The 9,277-nt window shown below is 37.0% G+C and overlaps 2 protein-coding genes across 2 annotated transcripts; one reads left to right on the top strand and one right to left on the bottom strand.

Annotated features, from left to right (window-relative positions):
* The first annotated feature begins 1,749 nt into the window (after positions 1 to 1,749).
* Positions 1,750 to 4,999, top strand: LOC105233002 (interaptin). Its single transcript, XM_011214923.4, has 6 exons — positions 1,750 to 2,051; positions 2,110 to 2,223; positions 2,308 to 2,446; positions 2,901 to 3,523; positions 3,588 to 3,770; positions 4,619 to 4,999. The coding sequence occupies exons 1-6, from the start codon at positions 1,866 to 1,868 to the stop codon at positions 4,859 to 4,861; spliced, it is 1,488 nt and encodes a 495-aa protein (XP_011213225.2). The 5' UTR covers positions 1,750 to 1,865; the 3' UTR covers positions 4,862 to 4,999.
* Positions 4,915 to 8,916, bottom strand: LOC105233001 (uncharacterized). The gene is made up of 3 exons (XM_011214922.4): positions 8,439 to 8,916; positions 5,432 to 5,630; positions 4,915 to 5,363 (listed from the first exon to the last, which is right to left on the bottom strand). Exons 1-3 carry the CDS (start codon positions 8,811 to 8,813, stop codon positions 5,059 to 5,061), a joined length of 879 nt encoding a protein of 292 aa, XP_011213224.3. The 5' UTR covers positions 8,814 to 8,916; the 3' UTR covers positions 4,915 to 5,058.
* Between the last annotated feature and the right edge of the window lie 361 nt (positions 8,917 to 9,277).

The raw sequence follows: 9,277 nt of genomic DNA, 5'->3' as shown, positions 1-9,277 counted from the left end.
AACTAAACAAGTAATGTTGAGTAAGAGTCAGCCCGGCCTTACTTTGAGTGCCAAGTTAACGTAAGCTTGAGCAAACATTTTATTATATGTTATTAGTCAGTTGAAAAGTGCTGACCTAACACATAAATGGTGCTGTGGCGCCTGCTCTGCCCATGTACCTACGAGGCCCAAGATTGATCGCAGGAAATCTAGCGATCTCTTTGCCTTCAGTAAGGCCAAAAGATGTGTTTTACTATGGTAGGTTGTGACTTTTCAAATAACCTGTTATACCATCTGATCAAATTTTACCCGGATTTACAAAAAAAACTACATTTTCTGGTATTTTAATAAAACTCTTTATGATCGCCCTCTTGAGCAAATACAATCATGCCAAATACAATTTTCCATACACTTGCTATAGGGCTCGGCTGGGATGGCCTTCTGTGGTTACAGCGATTTTTTTTTTTGTTGGGGTTTCGGCTCATTTGTAGGGCGCCATTCACTAAATTGTTGAACCGTTTCGACATCATGCTCATAAATCCACATCCCATCACCAGAAATTGTGCGTTTGATACGAGAAGGGTATTCAGCTACGTTTTCAAGCATCAAGTTTGCAATATTTACCTGAGATCGTTTTTGCAAAGGATTCATGGCTTTTGGTACGAATCTATCATTGACCCCCTTTATACCCAAAATATTAACTGAAATTTGTTGAGTTGATCCCTAAGAGATGTTGAAAATTCTCAAAATGTATCTCTTTCTCTTTCTTTAACTCTTTCAATTTTATCGCCATTAATAAAAATGGATGAACGAATCACATAAGACAAGTTTTCGATGACTTTTTGCTCTTCACTGAATGCTTTACGCTCTGTGGCCCATGTTTTCGTGAAAAGTAGACTCTCCAAAACACTTCTGCATCATTCAAGTGACTTAATTTCCTAAGCACGAGTATTCGATGCTTTATTGCTGAGACCCAGCCGCAATTGCTGTAAAATCGGACATCTCGGCTGGAATTTATTCGAGCCAGCCAAGTCATTAATGTGGTATATGAAGGCCGATTTCACCCATTTTCAACTCGAAAGTTTAGATAGTATATCCAACATGTTAGAGATTTTATCGCTCAATGGATATTATAGTGACCCGGAAGTGCGAAAGTTCTTTTATTAGGCATATATGGTCTTGTGTAAGTACTAAACTGATTCTATTAATTTTTAGCTCCAGGCTTCATTTTTACCTGGAAAAGGTGACTACTCTTTTTCATTAAGATATATTTCAGATTGACAGATATTTGCGAAAGGTCTTCATATTTGGTATCCGGGGGAAAAGCTAAAGTCCGATTTCAATCGTTTTTAGCTAAGAGATCCGATACCTTCATAGCACTACTGTGCGCTTTGTCTTAATATGATATCGTTATTTTTGAAGTTAAGGTCTCTAGCGGTGGTCCCACGGCTGGTTTAATTCCCGCGAATGGAATAGAATTGAAACCCTAAGCAATACATATTTCCAGAACTTCTTGGAAAAATGTTATCAAATAAAGATTTAGTATATAATGTTAAAAATATTCTGAAAATCTCTTCCCCGGAACATTTTATTTTCGAGTTAGAAGAGTTCAATTATGTTTTCTCTTTGAGTTTTAATGAAATTTTAAATGCTTGGTTCTAAGAACTCTCATTGATTCCAAATAAATGTAAGAACTCCTCAATCTTCTGTACTTTTCAAATTTCAAAAAAACAAATGTATTGATATATTTATAAAAAAAATTTGAAATATGGAAATAAAATATTCTTTCTCGCATTAATTTTCAAGCGGACAACCAAATAGGAAAATATATTTTTTGAAAATTTTCATTTTAGAAAGCCAAAACAATTTGAAAAAATATAATAAAAATGGATCCCGCTGAGCTTATAGATATGGCGAAAAGAGCCACAGAATTGAAAAGTGTGAATTATGCAGATGAGCAACCACAACCAGAAGTGGCGCCAGTCAAAAAGAAGAAAAAGAAGCTAACCAAAGCACAAAAGCGTGAATTGCGACTACAAAGAGAGCTAGAGTTTAAGAAATTGGAGATAACGGTATGTTGAAACTCACATTTTCGGTTGCAGACATGCTCATACACTTTTTCTTACTTAGGAACATCTCAAACGCGAGCTCGAGTTATCCAAGCGTTCGGCGAAAAGAGGTAAAGAAGATTGGGAGGAAATATGTCGAGAGATTAAAATTGAGGAATTGAAAACCGAGGTTTTGGTATGTGAGAAATAATTGCATAAGCCATATATATATTGAAAGACTCTAAACTTTATTTGTGCTTTATTATGTGGTTCTGCGCAGGAATGGTCGAAGAAGACGCAACGTGTAATGCAACAAAAAGATGAAAAAGTCCAAAGCCTACTTGCAGATATCGAGTCCACACAGGAGTTGCACAAACGGAACTTTGAACGTCATTTACAGGTGTTGGATTTTGCCATCAGTAAGTCATAGAGGTGTTCCGGTGGATCTGTTTCTATTTTATAAGGTGGAAGCTTAGTTCACTTCAGGGATTGGGCCTTGATGGTACTCTTAAGCCTTAAACCTCTGATGAAGAGTTTAAAAATGCTAATTAAATAGAGCTCACGATCTTACTTCTCTTATTTCTCTTAGTGTTCACTCAAAAAGGTTTGCGACTTTGATAAATATGCATCTAAATGTAGGCAAAGTTTTCATTGCATTTGTTTCCGCTTACAAGGAATTCGCCAGCAATCAGAAACAATCCAATTGAATCAACTCAAATTAAAAATATTATTTAAATTTTTGATTGTTGGACTCAATGGAGCTGTGGATCCAATATAGTTTCAAAAAAGCCCTGAAACCACCTTAGTGTCTATTTTCTTATTTCTGAATATTTTAAAATATAAAATTAATAAAATTTCCGCTCCAAAATCCAGGTTGCTACAACACCTTGCTCGAAGTTTCCAAACAACTCTACGAAAGCGAGGCCCAACAGCTTATCGAGGAGTTCAAGGACGAATTGAACGCACATCAGAAGATACAGGATGGCTTCCGAGTCAACTGTGAAAACATTATGCACGCCACGAATTTGGTGGTGGAAAATCAAATGCTTACCGACTACGAGATCTTCGTGGAGAAGCAAGACAACGAAGTGAACACGGAGATTGAGAAGCGTTTTTGCATACGCGACGCGGTAATCGCCAAAATGAAAACGCTACACAAACAACTCATCGACTTTATTAACTCATTGGTGAATGTCTCGTTGGACACGAAGAAATACGAACACATACACATGCTGATGGACCGTCAGCGAAACTTCGTCATCGAATCACGACGTCTGAATGATATAGAATTTCGACTGACGCGCACAGCCGGCGAATTGCAACGTGATTTGGTGCATAATGAAGTGGAGGCGCAACGCAAGCTCGCGGACTTGCGGCTGGAGCAGGAGTATTTCTTGCAGGTGCGCAAGGGTATCGAACGAAACATTAATTACGATCGGAATGTCACGTTTGAGAAGCTGCAAACGCTCTCTGGCGAATGTTATGGCATGCTGAAGGTGTGTTCTGGTTAGAATCACTTTTTAATATAATTTTTAGGTTATGTTTTTGTATATGGCACAGGATTATCAAAAACTGCTGAAATACGGCGAGCTGCTGCTCTCACATGCCGCCAATTGCCGGAAATTACAGACAGAATCGGAAAAGGTTGTTGCTCCCAAGAACGAAGATGAGGCTTCCGTCGATGATGCAACATTTCAACTTGAAGCCTTGAACTTGAAGGCACATATTGATATATCCGAAGAGGTGAGTCACCAATGAATAATTTTCAGTAAGTCTTTTAGATCGGGTTTGCTTAGAGTTTGAGGTTAGTTTAGTTTCTAGTTAGCATAGAGCAGCCCTGTTCGTTGGTAGCCAGAGGAAAGTGAAGAAGCATTGAAAGCTTAAAAGCTGTACGATGTGCTAGTTCATAGGAATAGCACAAACTAGTCGTAGAGCTTTTTGTAAGTATCTACTTTTACCGTATCCATCCATTCCTCAATATGCTACTGTCTGCCTCAAAATTTTTTAGTTTTTTCAAAGCTTTCGAACGCTGCTACTTTTTTGAGAAAATGTCAGGAAAAGTTTCTCGCTTCTAAATTCCGGGCATCACCCATCAATCATTTTAAATCTTAATATGGCAGCAGAAAATTCTTTTTAGGCTTTGCCATGAACAAAATTTTCTTAGCTTCAATGCCGAGGGCTTTAATAGGTTCTGAAGACACCCTGCAGTCTTCTCAGTGCTTTCATAGAGTAATTTCTTCTTTATGTAAGCTTCTTTAAAACTTGTGCTTGCTTTCAAAACCTTTTTAACTGCACTGATCCAGAAAAGAGCCAAGCTTTATGCCGGCGATGTGGACATTACCATGTTGGCTATCCTTAACTTTTGAACCGTGAGTTTTTTAATGAACTTTACAAGTAATTTTCCGAAATTTAAACTTTTAAGGCTTTCACAAAAACTCAAAGCTTCAAACATTACAGGAGCTTTTGAAGTCGAATTTTTACACTTTCTACAACTAAAAAACCTTGAAAGCTTTTACCCAAGCTTAAAGCTTTTCGCAGGTTTTTTTAAAGAAAAAAGTAAACTTTCATTATTTTTCCATATCATATCCTAGGAGCTTTCGAAGCACATGCATTTAATGAAAAACTTTTGGCATCGTCAAGCGCTCGCTTCTACACAAAATCTGCTCTTAGCCAAAGAGAAACGTGAACTATTGGAAGAGAATCAGAAATATAAGGATTTCATAAAGCTCATGAGCAAACGAGAGAATATCGATGATATGCTGAAAACTTTCACAGTGACGCCGCTGTTAGTTCCGAAGGAGCAGGATTGCTACAAGAAAAACAAATTGAAATAATAAATGATTTACAAGAAATTATGAGACAACAAAATCAAATGAACTTTCTTAACTACATTTGTACTTTAATTGTAATTTTGGCTTAGCTTCGGATATAATATTTCATAAAAATCGGAAACATACATATACACATATTTTAATTTCGATGCAGCTGATTTCCCTTTCATTATTTAACTCCTTCCCACTCTCTGCTAGCGTCATGGTCGCGGATCGTAGTTGAGCACATCGAATGTGAGTATTTTGTAAAACGACACCGACCAATCGGGATCCCGCACATTATTCGATGAATCCTTGGTTTGGCGCGTGTAGTCGCGCCGAAAACGCATGAAAATCTCGGCAAAGACAATGCGATGTGGCACCGAGGTAACCTCAATGGGTGTGCGCAAGTCTTGGTCCAACTTGCGCAAAACATCGTTTATTTCCACTAACTCTTCCGCCGAATCGAAGTCCTTCGTATTACGCATGCCGACAAAGAGCATATCTATGAAGCAATAACGGCGCCCTAAATGTTGTGATTTTCAAGAAATCAGTGGTGGGTTTCCCTTAAAGTTAACTTGTATGTTTGCTTACCGAAATTCTTTCGCGTTGCCACTTTCATTGGTATCGCCTTGCGTATGTGCTCCGTGTCGAATTTCACCAATTTGAGTCGTGAATCGTTTCGTGAAAGCAACATATCACGTGTGATTTGTTGAAATCCAACTGGTGTGGTGAATTTACTAATTCTCCCGGTATTCTGTGTGCGTATGATATCGGTGAGCACAATGGCTGCCTGTGAAAAATTAAAATTTAAAAAATTGCTTTTAAGATTCTCAGAAAAGTTGAAGAATGTTTTATATTAGCAACAAGTTCACTTAAATACCGAGAGGAGTTCCTTCAAGTTGACCTTGCAAGTCGCATTAGTTCAAACTTTCTATAACAAGACAGCCTTTCGTTACTGGTTGTTGAAATGGAGGCAAAGAGAAGCAACTCTGTATAATAATTGACTAAGAAATTTTAAACCGAAGCTCAGACGGTAACTTTTAGTAACAATCAGTAGACAGGAGGGAACAAAAGCTTTTTTTAACCATTAGCTCAGTTTGGTGTTTTTCATAAATTATATTTTGATAAAAGCGGACACAATTTATTTGAGAACAACTTAAATGAATGTGCCGTTATTGAATCAACTGCAGTTCTCTTTTTGAAAATGATGTAACCTTGACAAGCTTTATTGCCAGCTAATAACTTTTTCGACAAACTTTTCATTCTTCCACTGACTTTCCGGGCTTTTTAAGGTCCGACTTGGGCTGGGCTGAGAACCTACAATTAGTATCGTTACTTTCAGCACTATTATTCAACATCACTCATCAGAAATGGCCCACAAAATCAATGTCTTCGAATGAATTCAATGATGATCTATTTACTTGTATGAATAAATATTGCGAAGGGCTAATATCACATGAAAGAATATCTGCTATCTCCAATCTACCTTTTATTTATTCACCTAATATTTGTGGTGGGTTTAGAGCCTCAACACAATCCAAGTGGTTTGTGTCTGAGCTAATTATCATTTTCCTACTCCTCTTCGGAGACATTTGGCTTGTAAGCATGGACATGCACCATATAGCCGACACATCGCGAAATTTTGTACACCAGGCGATTGATTCACTGATAGTCAAACTATTTTCAGTATCCGTTGAAGTTCGTTTGTCTGATTCTATTATTCAGTAATTATTATTTTATTAGGTAATTGTAGATGAAAATTAAAATATTAAACAAAGCAACCAAGAAAGAGTTAAATGCATATAAAGATGAACCATATATTTCCATATTGATATGTTTGATGTAGCTTCTTTAAAGTCTACCAGGAACACAGATATGCTGTTTTTTTGTATCGCAACAAAGATTATTAATATGTATGGCTTTGTAGCTGTCGTTGTAGCGGCAGAAGTTACCTCAAGTCATTTGGGAAAAGGCTGCCGAGTTGACAGTTGTAGATCTGGCTTCGTTTCAGGTACGTAGTCACGACTATGTTGGGCTTTGTAGTAAAGAGCTTTTTGCTTGAATCTATTGAAGTTACGCTTTTACCGATAATTCATAACTTTCTTAGTAAAATTTATCAAGAAAACAATCCAAAAAATTCCATTTTGATGTTTCCCATAGCTAGTTAATCGAAAAAAAATACTGATAACGAATATTAACGTTGGGATGGTAGGGTTCCAGAGAGAAGTGATCATGAAGACCTATTAAAGGTGCAGAATAATTTGTGAGTATTATCGATAAAGTAAGTAAAACACATTTTGGGATCTAATAAAATACCAAAATACTCGGTTTTCCGCCATTAAGCGTGTCTGTAACTTCCAGCAGACTTCACAACCCGATTGCTGAAGAAATAGCTGTAGGAAAACAAAGAAACGTAGATTTACACTTCCATTTAAGGTACTATAGAATAATTTCTTTAAATAAAGAGTGTCCATTTCGCCAATTTGATAAAGGAATAAAACTGAGTATATTCCTTTGATTATATTGACAGTCGAATAGAATACACTTGATCAAAAGAGAAAGGATTCTTGCATCGATGGATTATCGCTAGAATTAATCAGATATAACATTGAAATGAACTCATTGATAGCCTGGCTTGTCTCTTCCTATTCCCAAAATATTGGTCCTAGGGACTCTAAAAAACTCATTTATCAGTTTTGGTATTATTTTCTTCCTTACTGTCGTAGATCTTTTGATCTTAATAGTCTATAATTGAATCAACCATTAAACAAGTTTTAGAAAATTCTAGTATTTTACTCAGTTTACTTCAGTGAAGCCGATATCCATCTTTAAGCCGAAGGATACCATACATTTTGATAATAAAATTATTATGCTTTCATCCGAAGTTAATGGTCGAGGACCAGATTTGAAATGAAAAAACGTGAATTCGCTGATTCTACGCTGGATTAGATTAAAAGGCCAATCCTGTTGTAATCTCTATTGGATAGTCAAGAACGCCAGTCCATTGTGCTACCTAAAACTCCCATATGATGATCGTAAAGGCTCACATAATTCGATGAAGCGCTTTTAGCCTATGGCAGATTTCTTAAAGCGACTAATATCAGTTTCGGCTTTCAATCCTAGTTCGCCGAAGGTATGATTGTCGAGATGTTTCAGTCTCAGTCTTACAAAAGTATGATAATGGAGAAGAAAATGCTTGGATGTGTCTAACGCACCTTGCTCCATACAACTTTGCCAATTTTTGTCATATGAAATGTTGACCCAATCGACATCCCAGGGACAATGACTCATAAAAACTCTTACGTTTATAAGAAGATGAACCTTGCTAAGAGCAACTAGTTCAATGTGTTTCTTTTATTCGACCTAGGTCAGGAGGTTACAGCGATTATAAGGAAAATTAGAAACAAGAGTTTTGAGAAAGAGAGTAGAAGTGTACAACTTTCGATGAATAGAAGTTGAGAACATATACATAGTTGGGAGAGGAGTTGGATTCACAAGTAAAACCTTAGGCATATATACGTACTAAATTTAGTAATCCAAACTAAAAACTAACCAAAATCCCCTTCAGCACTTTCAGGTTTAGAATTTCGCCTATTACCTGCTTCGAGCCACGTATGAAGTCCTTCTCGGTGAAACTGCGATCCCATAGCAAACGAAACTTCAACAAATTAAACTTGGTGACAAAGTATTTCCAGGGATTATGCAAGTAGACCAGCTTCGGTATGGTCTTGCGCTGTTCATTGTTGCGATTGAAGTTCTTCTGCCAATTATTCACGTACGAACGAATGCAAGCGCTATTTTTAGCAAGAGCCGCAGCATTGCCGACCGTTTTTAGACGCGAGCGCTGACAAGCGTGAAAAGCGCATCGCGTGGGGCGGTGCAAAACGCCGGCGCTGGAGGGGAAGTTCAATTTTGCTGCAGCACGTTTTGCCAAAAAATTACAATCGAAAGTCACTAATAATTTTGTTAACATTTTTTTTTTCAAATTTTTATTTTATTTTTTATTTCACCTTTATTTGAAGTGAAATGAAATATTTTTGTGTTTTGATTTTTTTTTGTTGGAATTTTTGACTTTTTTTGGAATTCTTGACTTTTTTGTTTTGCCGCATATTGCTTGATTGAGTGGCAGTTACAGGGTTTCAGCGCTTAATTTAGCAATTGTGCGCAATTCTGTGTAAAAATACCGAGCAATTTACATGCTTACAAGCACACAGCACAGCATAACAAAAGACTTAAGACACAAACTTGGCCTTTATGTGCCGGCCGCTTGGCGAAGCTTGTAAATTGCTGCCAGTCGATAAGTTAGCCAAAGTGGCTACATTAATTTTAGCGCGACACAACGTGAGAACCATAAGCAACAACAACAACAGTAACAACAAAGACAATAACAACAACAACAATAGCAAAAACAACAACAAAAATAAAGAAGTAGAATTA

The sequence above is a fragment of the Bactrocera dorsalis genome, chromosome 5 (assembly GCF_023373825.1).
Source record: "Bactrocera dorsalis isolate Fly_Bdor chromosome 5, ASM2337382v1, whole genome shotgun sequence".
Lineage (NCBI taxonomy): Eukaryota > Metazoa > Arthropoda > Insecta > Diptera > Tephritidae > Bactrocera > Bactrocera dorsalis.
The sequence above is the reverse complement of the archived record's forward strand: the minus strand, read 5'-3'. Positions and strand labels throughout refer to the sequence as shown.

Excerpts from the sequence above, each read along its gene's own strand:
- LOC105233002 (XM_011214923.4), top strand. The coding sequence starts at position 1,866 with ATGGATCCCGCTGAGCTTATAGATATGGCGAAAAGAGCCACAGAATTG. Across the intron at positions 2,224-2,307 it reads AATTGAAAACCGAGGTTTTG|GAATGGTCGAAGAAGACGCA; the intron begins GTATGTGAGAAA and ends GGTTCTGCGCAG. Across the intron at positions 3,524-3,587 it reads AATGTTATGGCATGCTGAAG|GATTATCAAAAACTGCTGAA; the intron begins GTGTGTTCTGGT and ends TATATGGCACAG.
- LOC105233001 (XM_011214922.4), bottom strand. The coding sequence starts at position 8,813 with ATGTTAACAAAATTATTAGTGACTTTCGATTGTAATTTTTTGGCAAAA. Across the intron at positions 5,631-8,438 it reads TCATACGTGGCTCGAAGCAG|GCAGCCATTGTGCTCACCGA; the intron begins GTAATAGGCGAA and ends AATTTTTCACAG. Across the intron at positions 5,364-5,431 it reads GGCAACGCGAAAGAATTTCG|GGCGCCGTTATTGCTTCATA; the intron begins GTAAGCAAACAT and ends CACAACATTTAG.